General features: G+C 22.9%; 1 protein-coding gene across 2 annotated transcripts in view; it reads right to left on the bottom strand.

Moving 5' to 3' along the window:
• snu (ABC-type transporter snustorr) overlaps positions 1-20,847 on the bottom strand; it is a 45,839-nt gene that overhangs the window by 1,753 nt on the left and 23,239 nt on the right. For both annotated transcript variants that reach the window (XM_089170322.1, XM_089170323.1), the window contains 12 exons: positions 11,366-11,626; positions 8,482-8,796; positions 8,256-8,363; positions 6,839-6,932; positions 4,765-4,932; positions 4,343-4,477; positions 3,874-4,016; positions 3,051-3,258; positions 2,449-2,626; positions 1,910-2,096; positions 1,408-1,673; positions 306-392 (listed from right to left, as the gene is read on the bottom strand). In XM_089170322.1, coding sequence (XP_089026448.1) covers positions 306-392; positions 1,408-1,673; positions 1,910-2,096; positions 2,449-2,626; positions 3,051-3,258; positions 3,874-4,016; positions 4,343-4,477; positions 4,765-4,932; positions 6,839-6,932; positions 8,256-8,363; positions 8,482-8,796; positions 11,366-11,626 — 2,150 coding nt within the window. The remainder of the gene's footprint in view (positions 1-305; positions 393-1,407; positions 1,674-1,909; positions 2,097-2,448; positions 2,627-3,050; positions 3,259-3,873; positions 4,017-4,342; positions 4,478-4,764; positions 4,933-6,838; positions 6,933-8,255; positions 8,364-8,481; positions 8,797-11,365; positions 11,627-20,847) is intronic.

Here is a 20,847-nt window from a genome sequence, read left to right as displayed (position 1 = left end):
ATATTATTGGGATCTCTGACAGGGGCGTGGCGTAACAATTCGACCTATCTACTGTAATTTTGAATTTAGCCACCAGATAGCGTATTCAAGTGCTAGAGATCCCATTAATTATATAATTATAATTATATTGAAATATATATTAACATAAATATAATTATTAATGAATATTATAATTATTTTTATAATATTATATATAATATTAAATTAATATTAAAATATTATAAATATGTTAATATAATATTATTATTCTATTAATTAAGATAATTGTTAAAGATAAAGTTAATGTTAAAAAATTGAATACATACCACTGAGAAGGAGGGTAGGATAAAAACTACCCAAAGCCAATTGGATGGCGTTTCTTTCAAGTTCGCAAATTGCAGAAATTACGAATCCTATTAAAAATAAAAATTAATATATATATATTAATTATTTATATTTTAAAATTAATATATTATTATATTTAATTTTTCTTCAGATTTTAAAACCGTAAATTTTACTTGTCAAATTACAAGACTAATGAATTTGATTGCCACTTCTTTTTTTTATAAAATTAATTAATATTAAATGAATCATAAATACGTATTTGACAAAATAAGAAGTGAAAGATGTATTTAATTATAGACAAATAATTTTTATTTCTATGTGAATTGTAAAGTTTATATCTTTGAGTTGTTACGTGTAACCTTTAAAATAGGCTCGTATAATCTAAACTAACTTTTACGCAATGATGAATAGTTCATTGCTTACGATTTATGTTTTCTACGTATTCGTGTACAAATTTTTCGCCTATCGAATCTTAGTTTTTGCATCATCCAACCAGCATTCTGTGTAAAACGTTCAATGTATTGCAACATTATAGAGTATTACAAATGTAGAAATGCATGGAAAACATTTCTAATCGGAAAACTTTATGAGCTCATACTGGATTAAGTAATAGTAAATGAGCAAACAGTCATTAATTTATACATAGAATTAATGTGTAACCTAATTATTATTTATATATGTACAGTAAAACTCAAATTAACTTTAGAAAGTGATGATGTTAAGAAAAATGATCTATAAATTAATTAATGTAAGAATTGTTATTGTAAACTACGTATGAAACTTGGAATCAATTTTTTAAAATTAAACATGTAGTTTATAATTTAAAAATAAGAAAAAAATGTCTTAACACTTAAGACAAAATTAATTAATAATAATATTAAATTAATTTAATATAAAAATTTAATTAATTAAAATGATATATTATAAATTTAATAATTTATAAAATTTATATATATATTACTAACTAAATAATATTGAAATTATTTTGTTATATGATTAGTCTAATAATTACAAATATTTTTAGGATGAAGAAAGAAGAAATAATAGAAAAAAAAAAAAAAAAAATTAGTATAAAAATCTTACCGAAGCACATGCCACAAAGACCTTGAAGTATCGTCATGATAATAACCAATCCAATGTCGCCTTTGCATTCGACTCGGAAGACTAATATCATGAAGATTAATACCAATGCGGTTTGACCACACATTACGACGAATTGGGTGACCACGTGAGAGAAAAGAATTTCACCAGGTGTTACTCCAGCAACCCAACTTCTGTCCAATAATCCTTCCATTCTTTCAATGATCAACGCTGACGAGGTAAGTGCAACCGCCAAGAAGAATACGATGCTATAATGTTTGACAAATGATGATTTATAATATGTTCAATAATAACAGGAAAAACATGTTGAAGTTTGTCTTCTTTTTTTTTCTTCTTTGTCTTTTTTTTTTTTATGCAAGGGCAAAGAGTTTACAATGTGCAAACTAATGCATTAATAATTACGTCATTGTTTTATCTTACAAATAACAAAAACAAACAAAAAAGGCAACATGAGAATGTTATAGGTTTGAATTGTTAAACTTACGTTAGTATCACACCGGGTGCTACGAAATCCGTAAAACTTGGCTCATTAGTACCATAAATTGGATCCTTAAATTGTATGGGAACATCAGCCAATTTTGAACTTTCATTACACGATTGTAAAAGATCCTTAGCAAAATCCCGATATGAATATTGAAGATCCCTCATCAACATTAAACCAATTTGTTGATCTGTTTAATTAAAAAATATTATTGTTAAATTGAGAAAATCATTATAAGTGATTTATTTTTATTTTGAAACAAATCATTTCATAATTAGAAATCAAATTTGTAATAACTTTAACTTATTATTAATACAATTAATAAGGTTAATTAATTTAATTAATTAATACTATTATTTTACATTATATTAAATATTTATTATACTTACTGAAACACAAATCACTGACTGTATTAATTTAATACAATTTAATACAATCCAGTGATTTGTGTTTCAGTATGTTTAATAAATATTATTATTATTAAATAAATAAATAAAAAATATAGGAATAAAAATAATATTTTGTATCTGTTGAAAACTTACTGGACATATCTAACCAAACTCTGATTTCACTTTGATCGAGTGATTCTTCGTCAGAATCCTTTCCAAGGACCATACGTGCAACAAGTGCATCCGTAAAATTTTCCGTAAAATACAACGTTCCCCATGCTTCGCCATTTGTTACAGCTTCTTGTGCATCATCAAGATTCCGATAATAATTCTGTTGAATAAATTTGACAAAATTTTGTAAATTATATTATAAAAATGATCATTTTATTTATTTTTGTTAACCCATTACCTGCCACCATACAAAAATACAAACAAAAAATAATTAAATTAACTGTATAACGATATTCATATTAACCAAATAAAACTATTTTTGCAATGAGTGTTTTTTTATTTTTTTTTTATTTAAATATAAAAATTATTTTATATCATTAATTATTGATTTAAAATAAAATGACAGATTCGGATGACAGATACGGTTTCATGATTTTAATGAATATATTTCATTCTGAAGTTGCAGTTATTAAAAAAAATTTGAAAATGTGTTCCAAAAAATGGCCATTGGTGAAGTAATGGGTCAAAATAAAACTTTGAAATTTATTTGTTAATATAATAAATAATATAATCGATAAATTTACCTTTATAATCGTATCGTTATCGAGAAATCTAAGATATCGACAACTTAGGAAAGAGAAATCACAGGTGTCAAAATAAGGACACGTCATATTGTCATATGACAATTCGTGATTAACTATAGCTAATTTTAAACCTATTGGATCCCTTCCAATTGCCAAACAGAAGAGAATTACTTGCATTACTGGTAATGCGAAAATGAATAACATAACACTGAAATGAAAATAAAAAACCATAACCATGAACAATATCGAAAAACATAACATAATCAAAAAAAAAAAAAACAAAAAAGAAAATAGAAATGTAATATTAATTATGGAGGGTAGAGGTAAGGAGTAACATCTTTTATGGGAGAAAATGTGAAAAAGTGTCAAGCGTTTTCTGAAAATAACAGTTCAAGAACTTTCCAGAATGGCGCTGCTGAAAATAAAGGTGTGGTATGAATGTAGCAATTGTAAACGAATTGAAGTATGCCGAGTTATGTAATAATGTAGTAAATATAACCTTAAAGAATTATTGTGAGAAAACGTGCTAGCTAGAGTGATTTTAATTCGTGAACTGTGAATAGTAAGTTTATTGATTTTTGATCATTTAATTTAATGAAAAAGTCAGTGAATAACAAAACAGTTATGGGTAATATTTGTATTGTGAAAAGTTGTTCAAATGGACGTAAATCCCTCTACGTACTGTGGCGCCACCCTAATTGAATGCATATCGAAGGACACTGTTCATTTACAGAGATGTTACTCCTTACCTCTACCCTCCATATATTAATATTATTTTGATTTTGAATAAAAATTTCATTGTAAAATAATTATATATACGTACCCAATGTTTCTCCACATTCGTAAGAAATTTTTTTGCAATAGTGCTCTTATTTTTCCAACACTGGTGATATTGAAAGAATCGAAATAATTACTACATTCCTTCTTGATGTCGAGTTTATTTTCGTGTGGTGGTTTATTAGTGATCTATCAAAATAATTTCAAATTATTTTTGTTACAAAATGTTTGACCACAATATTTTGTTGCAATGAAAAAAATAAATAATTCCTTTAATAGTAAAATCATCTAATTAATTTAAATTATATTTAGCATCAATTGAATTGAATTTAAATGAAATAAATATTCAAATAGAATGTGATATACTATTTATAAATTAATAATAATTAAATGAATATTAATAAGTTTTAAATATTCAATTTTTTTATTTTTTTATAGAAAAGTTTATAAGAAATTATAAAAAAAAACAATAATCATATATATATATATATATATATATATTTATAACTTCTTACCTCATAGTGATTGCCAACGCCATTTGTTACATCATGAATGAGAACTTCTTTGCTTTGATAAAAATTTAAACCAACGACACCAGATTCTTCCGTGACGTAGACCGGTTCATTTTTTTTCCCCCAATTTAAAGAAGCCTAAAATAAGGAAAATCTCTGATGATATGTGTTATGCTAAAATTATCAAAACAATTTAAAAAAAAAACACACACACACACACACATACACACAAAACTAACTAAATATTTTTTACATGAAAATTTTTCCAAAATATATTTATTCATAAATGAAAGTGAATTATATAATAAATATTGTATTAATATTTAACATTTGTAATATTTAATCAATTAAAAATTGATTCTGAATCTTATTATTATTATTATTATTATTATTATTATTATTATTATTATTATTATTAAACTTACCAAACTAATATTATTAGAAATATTTAATTCTGTTGGGGGTTGTGAGTATTGTCCTTGTCTTCTGGACAATTTTAAGAAAACATCTTCGAGCGTTGTACAATGATACATAGCAAGAAGTGCTCGTGGTGATTCTTCGGCTAATAATCGTCCACTTCTCATTAATCCAATCTGTAAAAAAAATTAGAAAAAAAAAGTGACGTTTAATACACATAAACACTTATATGTACGTATCAATAAAAATATCTGAATACTTAAACATATATATATATATATATATATATATTAATATTATATAATAATATTAATAATATTATTATATAAATATATATAATTTTATAATAATTTATATTATAATATATATTATATTTTAATTATAATAAATATTAATATAATAAATAAATAATAATAAATATAAAATATTATATATATATGTATTTTTTTTAATAGCAAAATAATCTAATTAATTTAAATAATATTTAGTACTAATTTAATTGTATTTAAATAGAATAAATATTAAAATAAAATAATATAATATATAAATAAATGTGATTACAAAATATAATTATGTTACGTTTCGTCCACGTTTCCAGCAAAACCGTGTTAAAAAAAAAAAACACAAAAAAATTACATACATCTATATATATATATTTTTACATTTACTTGTAACATTAATTTGATTTGATAATAATAAATAATTGTTATTATGTAATTTTTTTATATTAACATAATTATAGAGTAGAAAATATATTTTACTATATATTATGTATTTTATATATATATATATAGAAAGAGAGAAAAGCTAATTAAATGCCAATTGTATAACATGTGTTCTTACATGTCATATCATTGCCACTGTCTTATTAGATCGTACATCTGAGCAATTTTTTTTCATAGAAAAAAAATTTCTTTTTAATATTCAAGGTGATAGATTTACTTGAAATGATCGTAAACAATATTGAATAATAGTGTCTCTGCTTATATGAACACATACACATATGTATTCGTATAAAACTGTTTATATATGTCTCAAGTGTATAAAAAGAGATCTTTGATAAATTATAAAAAAGATGATACTACATTTATATTTAATTATAAATTAGGATATCTCTAATAAGATTTACACAATAGTACGTTGTTTAATTACCATAAACAATTCAATAAACGTGTTTTCATACGTTATTATTTTCTGATTGATTGATCATAGCAAAATTGTTCATTTATACAAGTATTGCAACATCTTTCAACATTTCAATATCTTTCAATACTTTTAAATAATAACAGACAAACAAAAAATTGAAATAAGAAAACGTGGAATACGAAATAATTGATCTGATAACAAGAACGTGCATAAAAAAAGATAACATATCATATTTTTCTTCATATTCTAATAAATATTCATAAGTTTCATGTATTAGGTCGAATCATAAATAACTTCCGTTTTTTTAATGAGACAAAGAATAGCTGCAAAGAATTTCTGCCATTAACAAGTGCACGACACTTTTCATGGTGTTTTGTGTTGCACTCTTTGTATTTGTTGGACGTATTTATTGAATTTTGCTTCAATATTACCTTTAAAAGGTTCGTCAAAGTTGAAAAGACGTCCTGCACACGGTTCGTCTTTTAAGGTCGTATCTCTAGAATGAAATTTTACAAACCAATTTCTGACTAACCCTATTAGTTATCAATCCTGCACCGTATACGCTGCATATTTTTTTCAGTTGCCACTTTAGTGCTATTGCCTTGTTTCAATTTCTAAAGCATTAAATGTTGAATATGCACTTTTTACTATTCATTTGAGAAGTTAAGAAAAACTGTTAAATGTAACATTGATTACATAAAAAAGTTAACAGAAGACTAACTGAATCCTCATTTATACAGTGATATCAAAAATTCGTTTGTTTCGGTGACTTATAGTAGGTAAATACGAAAAATAGATTTATACATAGTCTACATAGACGCATCGGAAGTTACTTATGACTCGACCTAATAATAGTATTTATTTAAAATTTATTATTGTATGGTTATTTATGTTATTTTTATTTAATATTTTGTTTGTTTGTTTTTTTTTTCTTACCGTGTGAGCTTGTCGAGCTTCTTCGATGTAATGCGTAGTGATAATGACGGTCTTATTGCCATCTTTGGTTATTTGCACTAAATGATTCCAAATACTGAAAATAGATTTTATTAGGTTTTTCTTTTTTTTTTTTTTAATTAATTCCATTTATGAATAATCAAGCATGCAAATTAAATACAAATACACTAAATATAAATATAAATGTAATATAATGTATATAAATTTATATTACGTAAATATTTATATTTATATTTAACTTTGTTTTTTTGAATTTATTATAATTATATTTAATTTATATGTTTATTAATTCATACATATATATATATATATATATATATATATATATATATATATATATATATATATATAATCTATATATCGGTTTTGTTAAATTTATTTTTATTAGCAAATATTATTTCTTATATTTTATTGCAATAAAACAAAAAACAAAAAACAGAAAAAAAGTGCTAAGAAAAATAATAATATAGATTACAAAATAATATATAATCTATATTTATACTATTAGTTTATAATAATTTTAATGATTATCTTAAGTAATTTAACATTGAATATTTCCTGTATGAAACTTGACGACGATAAAGATTAAAGACTATAGAAAGACTATGACGATGACAACGACAATATACACTCCTATATTATTTAAACAATCTTTCGAGTGTGTAGACTTTTTTTTTTCAAACGTCTTTAGAGTAAATTAATCGTCATCTTCTCTCTTTGTCTCTCTGTCTGTCTGTCTCTCTCTCTCTCTCTCTCTCTCTCGGACCTTGACCCATGATACTTACATTAGTAATATCATCTCAAAAAAAAAAAAAAATACGAAACAACAAATACAATATAACAGAAGTATTCTACTAGCTTGTAATGTCGTCAATAATCTTTACTCGTCAATAATCAATTGTAATGCAATTATGAACATTTTCGAGAAAATTATTCTTTTTATCCTTTACCTATTTATCTATTATGCATTTATGTTTACAAAGAGAAGGATACCAAATGATAACACTTTAACACTTTTATATATTATTTAGGATATAATACAGTCATATAAGTATAATATTTATATTAACACGTTGAGCGCCACGTTTATTTTCAAGGATTTCTCTGTCAGGCCACGTTCATTCTCAAAGAATTCCTTGTCAGGCCACGTTCATTCTCAAAGAATTCCTTGTCAGGCCACGTGTGCCACTTAGATGTGTTATATCATACACTGTCAGTCAGTGGTGACTGACGTGGTCTAAACGAATAGTCTACTGTCAGTCATCGGAGACTGACGTGGCCTAAACGTAAAGTCTAATGTCAGTCACCAATGACTGACATGGCGCTTAACGTGTTAAAGATAAAGAAATAAGAAAAATTTATGGGGGGGGGGGGAAATAATGAAATGCAATAAACTTACCTTTGTCTGAGCAATGGATCAACACCCACGGTTGGTTCGTCGAGTATTAAAAGTTCAGGATCGTGCATTAAAGCCACTGCAAATGAAACTCGTCTTTGTTGACCACCGCTAAAAAAAGAGGAAATGCAAACAAATTTTTTTTGTATAAATAATTAAATAAAAGAAATAACACGTCAGAATATTTAGCATAATAATAATTATTATTGGTTTTTTTTTTTTATTTTACCTGAGATTTTTGACGAGTCGATTTTGCGATGGTAAATCCAAAAATTGTAATAAAAATCTTAACCTTTCGACTATTTCACCAGTTTCCATGCCAAATATCCAACCAAAGTACAACATAGTTTCGCGTATTGTAAATTCACCATAAAGTGCTATCTCTTGTGGCATATAACCAACTCTTTTACCAGGTACACCGGAACCTTTGGTACCAGGTTTACCACCTAATACCCAAATTTCGCCAGAATTTAAACGTCTTTGTCCAACTATGCATGATAATAATGTTGTTTTGCCGCAACCACTGGCACCTAGTAGACCGTATCTATCAAGAAAAAGAAAAGAAAGATACATTAAGAGTTGTTTTTTTTTACCTTTTTTTTTTCATTTCTATTTTTTGCAACCAAAACATATTTTGTAATACTTCTCGCGAAATCTGAGAGATTTTTATCTATTTTTGTGTGTGTGTGTGTGTGTTTGTATGTGTTTATACCTGGCTCAGACAGGTTTCATTTTATTTCGTTTACGTTTGCGTTTTCATTTCTTATCAAAATTAAGGAGGATATTATTAAAGATGTTTATTTTATAATATTCTAAGAATAGATTTTTATGTATTATATATATATATATTTTGTTAATTTTATTTGGATTATTAATGGTTAAATAGTTTTTATTAATTATTCGATCTATTTCGAATTCGTTTTGTCAAAATTTAGAGGTTAGGAAATTTAATTATCGTACAATTCGTTAATATTACATTTCTCGTATATATTTGTTAATTAATTTTTTGTTTTCTTTCTTAAAAAAAAAAATAATAATTTTTCTACTTAATGAAATTATAATAAAAAAATAATATTTAAATATTAAAATTAATATTTTTAATTTTATTTAAATTAAAATTGTAATTTTAACTATTTAAAATAGTTTTTATTATAATTTGTATTATAATAAAAACTTAATAAAATTTTGTAAAACAATTTCCAACGAAATCTTAATGTAAATCAATCGTTTTCTAGTTACGTGTTTTTAATATTAAATTTTTGTTTATAAAACGAAAACATAAGAAATATGATAATCGTTAAATGGTAAAATGAAAGATAAGTGTTTATACTAATATAAGATTCGAATGTTTATCCAATAATTTTTATTTAATTTCTATTTAATTTCTATTTAATATTTATTTAATATAATAAAGTATAGTTTTTTATTTAGTTGGATATTTTTTCTAAATATCCAACCATAATAAATATTATTTACATTTTATTTCGATGTGAATATAATATAATATTGAAAATTTTTTAGATAACACTAGGGGTTATCTATTTTCAGGCATAACCTCAACAAATTTCACATTTTCAAACGAATTCAAACGAAAAACTAATTGTCAACTATACTTTAAAAAACAAAACAAAAAAGATAGTTTCTTTTTATTATTATTATTATTATTCATTATAAAATAATACCAATTACTGTACATTTTCTCGTACGTGTTTGATAAGAATACACGAAAGATATTTTATTATGTCAAATAGAAATATGAAGAAAAGAAAAGAAAAGAAAAACAAAAAATGAATTTCCGTTTTTGATTAACTAATTTGTAAGATTATTTGTCATTTCCTTTTGTCAATCTATAATGTAGATTGTTGTCAACATAAAAAGAAGGACAAATGAAATATAATGAATGTAATAGGATTCTAGTTAGAGAGTGACGTCATTTATATAAGTCGAGTCAAACATTATAATTTGTTTCTTCTTATTTTTCTTTTCTTTTTTTTTCAAACCCGTCGTTTGGAATAATAATAAATAACTTATTAATGATTCAACGAATTACTTGGAAATTGATCGAGATCGTTGTTAGAAATTTTAATGATATCAAAGAAAAAGAAAAAAGAAAAAAAAAAAAAGGGAGAATAATTTCCGATTTGAATATTCCCGCGAAAAAAGTAGTAACAGGTAATACGCGAATAATTTTTATTAGAAAAAAAAAAGAAAATAATAATAATAAAATGAAACATCGTTACAGTTCAGTAATTATTTTTTCTATGCAAAACTTTCGATACTTATGATTTAATTTTATTATGAGTTAACGTTAATTATAGCGATAAACTAACCATAAGTTATAATTATACACAAATTTACGATCTTTTTATAAAAAAAAGGTTAACACAAAAAACAAAATTTTATTTAGTATTAATTCATATTTTATATCGATTGGTTTTTTTCTAATCTCATTTAGTTATTTGTTAGTGTAATTCTTTGATTTTTCTATTTTAAAATTAAGGTTTGATTTAAATGATGTGTTAATTAATTCAAATATTGTTCATTTTAATTGATAACAATTAATTATATAATTAATATATATATATATATACGTTGCTGTGGATCACAATCAGTCCGATACACACGTTGTTAAGTTAACGAATTACCTTATACCGCCATCTGTTAGAATCTTATCGAACTAACAGAGCTAATCATGACTCTTTGTTAATAAATAAAATATTCGTGATTAATAAAATAATATTGCGATTATAAATTGAGATATAAATTATCCAATCTTTCAAGTTGGATGAAATTGCACACAATGTGTAAAATTTGATTAAAATTGGTTCAGTAGTTTAGAAGTCCATTGCGGACAAACAAAGTGACACGTAATTTATATATATTAAGAAGATATAAATTGAAATATAAATTATCCTATCTTTCAAGTTGGATAAAACTGCACATAGTGTGCAAAATTTGATTAAAATCGGTTCCGTAGTTTAAGAATCCATTGCGGACAAACAACGTGACACGTAATTTATGTATATTAAAATATAAAAATTATAAAATTAATTATATAATTAATATAAGAGAAATATATAATAATAATAAAAAAATGAATATGTAATACTTACATGGATCCTTTGGATACCGTCATACTAAGATTTTGTAAAACATGATTTGGATTTTTATTACTGCCATAAGTTTTGAAAGCATGTCTAACGCTAACTGCTTGTTGTCGATTCCAAGCAGGATTATTTAATCCTGGCGTTGATAATGGAACACTCGTTGTTACCATTGTTAAATCAACATTACTTTCCGCATTGTTTGGTATAATTTCCATTGTAAAATTTGGGTTTATTATACCCCCACCACCGTCCGTAGTATTATCTTCACTGCAACACAACAAAATAAAACACAAATATATTATTTTCCTATTTTTTTTACATTGAACATAAGTTTAATTGTAAAAGATTGTTAAATAATTATATATATATATATATTATACTGATTATATTATACTACCCCTTTTTAAAGGGTTTGATAAACTTCTTTATGATAATTTCTTTAAATAGTGGTATTTTTCACTATTTTTATAAATATTTCATAATTATGGGCACATATATTATTTTAAATTAATAATTTCGAAAAAGTATACAAATATTTGTTGTTGTTTGTTATTAATATTTATTTATAAATGTATCATATTAATGTATTTAGGTCAAAGTATTTGGAATAAAGTATATCGATCTTGTAAGTTTTACACTTACAACACGATTTACTTTTTAGCTGCAGATGGTGAACAGTTTTAAAAAGAGCAAGCGAGAGTATTTTATTATGTAAGAAGTCGGCTTTCTTTTCGTCATGCCAACGATTGGTCGTTTCAGTGGACAACGTGTACATACAGAGAGCTATATTTTATGTTTTCAATGTTTTTCTTTCATTTAAATCTTATACTACGTATACTATACATATATATACATATATACATCATACTTACGTCAACCTATATTTTATATATATTTCATATGTATGTATATATATCTATATATGTATTTTGCAATATATTGAATAAATATGTATGTAAGTATTTATATATATTTTTTTAAAAATACGTTGTAATAAAAAATTTATATATATATATATATATACATATTTATATTACAGAATAATATTATAAATTTTGCAGAGACTTTTGTCAACTAATTTAATTAATTTAATTTGAATAATTTTAATTTAATTTAATTTAACCAATTTTGTGTTAACTCATTTAATAAATTTAATTATAATAATTTAATTTAATTTAATTTTACGAATTTAATTAATTTAATTTAATTTAACCAATTTTTGTGTTAACATATTGAATTAATTTAATTTAATTTACCGAATTTTGTGTCAACCAATTTAATTTAATTTAATTTAACTAATTTAATTAATTTAATTTTAATAATTTAATTTAATTTAATTTAATCAATTTTGTGTTAACTTATTGAATTAATTAAATTTTAATAATTTTAATTTAATTTAATTTAATTTAACTAATTTAATGAATTTAACTATTTAATTTAATAATTAAATTTATGTTGGTTATTCAATCATTTTGCATTTTTTACATAATTTTTATTACAGGGTATAGTTTAGATAATCATCTATCTGTAAATTTATTGATAGCAATCATTAAATTTCACAAGATTTTACCGATCGTAAAATTTTCTTGTTAGATTTTATATCGTTGTATTATGAATATTTGTGTCAAATGTTACATCGATTGTATAATATGTGTACAAAATTTAATTTTTTTAACATGTTATATTATCATGTTATTCTAATAAAAATAAAATATTATTAGAATTTGTGGTAAGAAAAAACAAAAAAAAAAAAAAAAAATTACGTTATCTTGTATTTCCATGGATCGTAATTAATTATTCGTTATAATTTGAATTATTAAGCATTTATTTGTACAATCAAGTCACGTGTATAAACGTGTGTATGTTGTGTGTTGAGAGAATTTTGTGATCGGAATAATTAAAATTCTGGAATTTTCAGGCTGGTAAGTTCTAATCGTTTTATTTTGTTGTTGTTGTTGTTTTTTTTTTGTAAGATTCACAATTTTTCTTAGAAAAATAATGTTCATTTTAATGTTTCTTCCTCAAAAAATTTTCCCTAATACGAGTTAATTTCACTAACCTTTTTTTGCTTTTTTATAACAAAAATATAATATATTTGTGCAATAATAACATTGATTTATATTAACAGTATGTTGTAAAATTAATTACAAACAATAATAATAAAAATGTGCTGTATTGTGATCGTGTTTTTTCACATTGTACGAAAAAGGGGATGCTATCCACTTCCATTTTCACGTTTTAAGGATGGAATGAGTTAATTTCAATAAAAAAATATAATATTTATAATAATATTAATATAATTTAACGATACTAATGAAAATGATTTTATTATTAAGACAAAATTTCATGTCCCAAGCTTTAGAAAAATGGGAAGGGTTTGAGAGTGAGGTTAGGTTGCTAACTTCGGTAAAAAAAAAAAAATAATCTTACCCAGAACGAAAAAAATAGTCAATCAAAAACAACAAATAGTTAATTAACTAAGAAAATAATCAACCAGAAACAACAAATAGTCTCAGAACTAACCAAATAGTCAATCAGACACAAATAATAGTCTCAGAACTAATCAAATAGTCAATCAGACACAAATAATAGTCTCAGAACTAACCAAATAGTTAACCAGAAACAACAAATAGTTTCAAAACTATTTGAGGGTAGAGGTAAGGAGTAACATCTCTCTATATGAAAAAGTGTCCGTCAAAATGCATTAAATTAGGGTGGCGCCACAGTAGCTTCAGGGTAAATTTTAAAGGAAACGTCAAATATTATTAGAGTAGGATTGAGAAATAAACAAGGAACACAAATTTCACGACACAATATTTTACCCATAACTGTTTTGTTATTCACTGACTTTTTCATAAAATTAAATGATAAAAAATCAATAAACGTAATTATTCACAGTTCACGAAATAAAATCACTCTAGCTAACACGTTTTCTCATAATAATTCTTTAAGGTTATATTTACTACATTATTTTGTACTACGCAAGTAATTGAAACTTTCAATAATTAACTACTTTAGTCGCCAAGAATATTCAATTTTTTAACTCGGCATACTTCAATTCGTTTACAATTGCTACATTGATACTATACCCTTTGTCTACACCAGCGCCATTCTGGAAGGTTTTTGAACTGTTATTAATAGCATACAGCTGGACACTTTTTCACATTTTCTCCCATAAGAGATGTTACTCCTTACCTCTAACCTCCATATTCAAAACTAACAAAATAATCAACCATAAACAACAAATAGTCTCTTTAGCCTATTTATTTAAAAATAACTTGACAAAGTCTTTGTTAAAAGAAGAAGAAGAAGAAGAAGAAGAAGAAGAAAAAAATTTGAGAAATATTTATTCTCCTAGTTGATTAATAATATGATACACACTATTAAAAATATAAATAATTAAAGAAAAAAATGAAAACAAAAATAATATTGGCATCTCTGGCAGGGGCGTGGCTTAGCAATTCGACCTATCTACTCTAATTTAGAATTTAGGCACCAGATAGCGTATTCAAATGCTAGATATCCCACGTGGCGTAGCAAAATTCGACTTATCTACTCTAATTGTGAATTTAGCCACCAGATTGCGCATTCAAGTGCTAGAAATTCCAATACTATTTAACAATATTCCTATACTATTCCTATAATTGTTACGTCATTATATAAAAATCTGGTTTATCTATTATTAGATCAAAAATAATTATTGTAACGACAAACAAAAAAAAAAGAAAAACCAAATGAAACAAAAAAAGACAAAAAATATGTTACAATGTTTAGTATATTATTATAGATATATTTTTGCATTGGGATACATAGTACGAACACGTGAGAGTTAGCTACGTGTTTAACTCTCTACAGAAACGAAAAAAACGAGAAGAAAAAAAAAACAAAAAAAAAACAAAAAAAAAAACAAAAAAAAACAACTTGACTGTAAAATGGCAAGGAGAAATATCATAATCTCGTATGTAAATTAATATTATAAATTCTTATTCTTATTATGTTTGTGTCCATAGATTGTAAATATTATATATATATAATAAATTAATTATAATAAATTTTGTTATATAACAAATATTAAAATATTATATATATAATAAATTAATTATAATAAACTTTGTTATATAACAAATATTAAAATATTATATATATATATATATATTATATTATATTATTTATTATATAATTTAAAATATATATATATATATATATATATATATATATATATATAATAAAAACGTAATATTTATATACACATATAAATACATATTATATATATATACGTAATAGTAGGATGTTTAGTATTCGAAAATCGAAGTCCAAGATGGTGAAGACTGAGTGAGTTGAACGAGGGAACGAGAAAGGTGGTGCAAAGATTACGCAAGTTGGCATTCCGTAGAATGCTACGTATCGCGAGGACGCGTGTGGAAAGAGGCTTAGCTTACTTCGTTTTCTGGGCCATGGTCGAAACTCAAATTTAACTCCATGGTAAAACGTTTGGTGATCCCCTTTTCTTGGTATCTTTCGTACAAGTGACAAGAGATTTCTTTTCATAAGAAAGAAATGAAAGAGAGAAGACTTTGTTTATTCTCAATTCCCTCCTTGTCCCTCTTCCACCCTCCCTATACTTTTGTACAACTCATCAATGTTATCTCACTTATTTAAAGAAAGTATCACGTGTTTATTTTATTTATCTACAGTGTCGTTATTATCTCACTTTATTTACTTATTTTATTATTATTATTATTATTATTATTATTATTAAATACTTCGTTTTATATTTCAGTTAATAATTTTGATTATCTTACGATATACATATTTATATATATTTATATATATAAATGATTTGAAATTACATACGCAAAATATAACTTGTTCCATAGATTAAATATATTCAAAAGATAAAAAAAAAAACTATGTGATTTATATTCGTACATTTTAAAACCAATCGGACATTTTAATCTCGTAAAATTAAAAAAAAATATGTCGCTTTCATCTAAGAAGTCATTTTAATATTTAAAATTTGATAAATATTAATTGCACGAATAGAAACGAAATGTACATGTATATTAATGATTCCTTTTTTTTTCGTCTTACAATTAATGCAAACTTTTGCAAGACTTATTAAAAATTATAATAAAAATATTCTTTTAGAATATATTACAGTAATAATATTCGTAAAACATGATTTAGAATAAATATACATCAAATTTATATATACATTAATATTAATATTATTTTAATTATTATTATTAATATTATTTATATTAAATAAAATGTAAAACGTGTTTAACCTTTCGGGGAAGCAACAAAGATTTTAATATAATATTATTTATATCTATCTTTCAAGTTGGATGAAACTGCACACAGTGTGCAAAATTTGATTAAAATCGGTTCCGTAGTTTAAGAGTCTATTGCGAACAAACAACGTGACACGTAATTTATATATATTAAGAAGATATAAATTGAAATATAAACTATCCTATCTTTCAAGTTGGATGAAATTGCACACAGTGTGCAAAATTTGATTAAAATCGGTTCAGTAGTTTAGGAGTCCATTGCGGACAAACAATATGACATGTAATTTATATATATTAGATATTATATATAATATATACTAATATAATAAAAATATAATATAATATAATATATATATATTTTGATAAATATAGATATACAATATAGGTAGATAGATATATTGTGAAAAATAATATGGTTGTTTATAGTGTTGTTTCATATTTCTTAAGAGGCATTAACCCATTCGATCATTTCTAGTTAGTGTAATTAAACCCGTCAAAATGAGTAAGAGGAATTGCATGTATCATGTTACTGTTAGGTGCGGTTTCCGTATACCACTTACGTGGTGGTTAGTCATTTAAAATTTTATTCAAACTTTCATACAAACGAAATAATAATAATAACATATAAAATTTCAAAGAAATATATATATATATATACATATATATATTGATTTTTAACCATTAACATTTATTAAATGTCAATTAGTGATATGAGAATTCTTATGAAACGTTAATATGAATATGTTTTTAAATTAAATAAATTGTATATGTTTAAAACTTACTTCCTTCCCCTGGCCCCATTTCATTCCCCTTCACAACCTAACCCATTTTTTGTCATTCAGCCATTTTTATCTTGTTTCGTTTTTTGTTGTTGTTTAATTTAAATCGCAAATCTCTTTTGGTATTAGTTACATTTTTTTTTTCTTGATCATTACATAATCTGACAGAAAGTGCGTAGTTAGGTACATTTTAGAAAATGATTGGACGATGAGAGAACACCTTCGAAAAGAAAAGAATTAATTTGTCGATTTGACGAAATAAATAAGTTGACAGAAAAAGAAAAAAAGAAGTGTGTTTCGTACTTTATTTTATTTTTTTTCTCTTTCTTATTCTTGTATTTTTAAACGAGTCATTTATTATGAAAGATATATATATATATAAAAAGTATAAAAAGTATAAAAATATTTTGTAATAAGAAAAAGAAAAAGAAAATAATAAAAAAAAATACATTTTATTATAAATTTCATAAATTAAAATTAATATTAAATAAATTCAAAATTTATTATAATAATGATAATAATATAATATTAAATAATTTAAACATTTATTATAATAAAAATATTTTATTAAATAAATGTGAATAAAATAAAAATATAAAAATAAAAATATTTATTTTTTTGAAAAATATAAAAATAAAATATTTCTATGAAATTAATGAATAAAATGAAAATATAAAAATAAAAATATTTATTTTTTTTTTTTTTTAATATTTAAATAAAATATTTCTGTCAAATAAATTATTTAATAGAAATAAATTTTTTTTATAATCAAATAGTATCTTAATTTTTTTTTTATTTATTTAAATATTATTATATTATTTATATACATATATTATTTGTTTTATTATAATAAAAAATTTATTTATAATAAAACACAAAAATATATAAATAAATACAAAAAAAAATTTCAAATAAAATGAATCAGGTGTGGATAAAATTTTGTTTCATTACGATTGAATTTTATAAATGGATTAATATCAATAATAAAACAAATAAATAAGTATAAGACTATTGTAAAGTTAACAAAGGTCGTTTGTTAAACCGAAAGTGGATAACAAAGCAGCAATGAGTCTCATGTATGTCGGTAGGTAATAATTCTGTTATGCGAATGGACAAACTCTCGATTATATATACGTGATATGATTTTAATTATTCGAAATGTGTCCATTTAATACGCCACACCCTCCTTAACCCGCCCACGTACTCGTTCTTTCAATTTATATTCATGTGACCTTGGGTATACACTGGACACAGTTACATTGACCAACGAAATCTTGAAACATTGACCCAAACTGACCTTGCTTTTCCTTTTTTTGAATTTTTTATTAATTTTATAGTCCTATTTATATCATATTTATATATATACATGTACACGTATAATATTATAAATATAATATATACATATATATATATATATATATATATATATATATATATATATATATATATATATATATATATATATATATATAAAAACATTTAATATATAAAATAATAGAGTTATTTAATATTAAATTTAATTATAATTATAATTTTTATTAATTTATCATATTTTTATCTTTATTTAATTTTAAGTAACATTTTTATTATTTTAATATTTGTATTTTAATTTACAGTAATTTTAATTGTAATTTTTATTAATTTATAATATTTTTATCTTTATTTAATTTTAATTAACATTTTTATTATTTTAATATTTGTATTTTGATTTTTTTTTTATAATTAAAATTTTTATTAATTTAATATTTGTATTTTAATTTAATTAAAATGAAAACCTTTATTAATTTACTAATTTTATTTCAATTTAATTATAATTGTATATATATATATATATATATATTTAATTATTATTATTTATATATAATATAATATTTTTATTTTTTTAATATAATATTGAAATATTGTTTTATATATTTGATTTCTTTTTTTTTTTATTGCAAGAACGACATGAAAAAAAAAAAAAAATACTAAAGAAAGAAAAGAAATAAAATGAAATATTTTCTGATACGATTTCTTGGGATGTAATATTGCAACATATTTTTTTGGTTTCCTTTGGGTTTTTTTTTTTTTTTTTTTGATTTTAAAATGATATAATACTTTAACCTTGACTCAATTCTTTGTCTTTTTTTTTTTTTTTTATATTCGAGTACGATTATATTTTAATATACGTTAGTGATTTTTTAAGTTCGAGGCTTTTAGGTAATAAGTATGCGTTAGGTGATACGAATGAAAATCACGACCTTCCATGTGATTTCATTTTGTACATGATTCAAATATTTCAATATGATACTTTACTTTTTTTTATTTTTTTCTTTCTTTACCTTAGTAATGTAGATACTTATCTATTTAAATATTTAGAAAATAATACAGCTTGTTTTACTGTGTAATCTAATTTATCTGTTCGTGAGTAGAAATCTATTGGGGGGGAGGAAAAAAAAAAAAGAAAATTTGCGTTTAAGAATCGTTTCAACTAACAAGAACAAAAATTGTCAAATGATTTTGTATCGCGTGTCTAATAAAACTTCTTTAAGAATAAAAATCATGTTTAAAATAATAATATGATCAACTAGAAAAAATATTCATGTTCAATATTGTAACAGACATTTTTTTTAGACCATTACACTGCATAAAGCAATGCAATTTATCTATAAAACTAAATAACGAGCTATGATTGTCAATTGAAATTACATAAGTCATATATATATATATATATATATATATATATATATATAAGTGTACTTATGTATTTATATACACTTATATGTTTCATGAACAAATTTCTATTTGATTTTAAAATGATTGGATTATTCATGTATATAAAATAATTTATTCATTATTTTCTTGATCTATAATTTGATAATAAATAAAATGATTGATAGTTTATATATAATTTCATAATTATTAATGAACAAATTTTATTTTGATTCTCACTTGTTTGAGAAATACTCAAACGAGTGAGTATTTCATATTATTCATTATTTTCTTGATCTATAATTTGATAATAAATAAAATGATTGGTTATTTATATATAATTTCATAATTAGTAATGAACAAATTTTATTTTGATTCTCACTTGTTTGAGAAATACTCAAACGAGTGAGTATTTCATATTATTCATTATTTTCTTGATCTATAATTTGATAATAAATAAAATGATTGGTTATTTATATATAATTTCATAATTAGTAATGAACAAATTTTATTTTGATTCTCACTTGTATGAGAAATACTCAAACGAGTGAGTATTTCATATTATTCATTATTTTCTTGATCTATAATTTGATAATAAATAAAATGATTGGTTATTTATATATAATTTCATAATTAGTAATGAACAAATTTTATTTTGATTCTCACTTGTTTGAGAAATACTCAAACGAGTGAGTATTTCATATACACTTTGAAATATTTTTTA

The sequence above is a fragment of the Polistes dominula genome, unplaced genomic scaffold (genome assembly GCF_049000335.1).
Source record: "Polistes dominula isolate Pdom_NZ unplaced genomic scaffold, Pdom_raw_medaka contig_15, whole genome shotgun sequence".
Lineage (NCBI taxonomy): Eukaryota > Metazoa > Arthropoda > Insecta > Hymenoptera > Vespidae > Polistes > Polistes dominula.
This window is presented reverse-complemented; position numbering and strand designations above follow the sequence as displayed.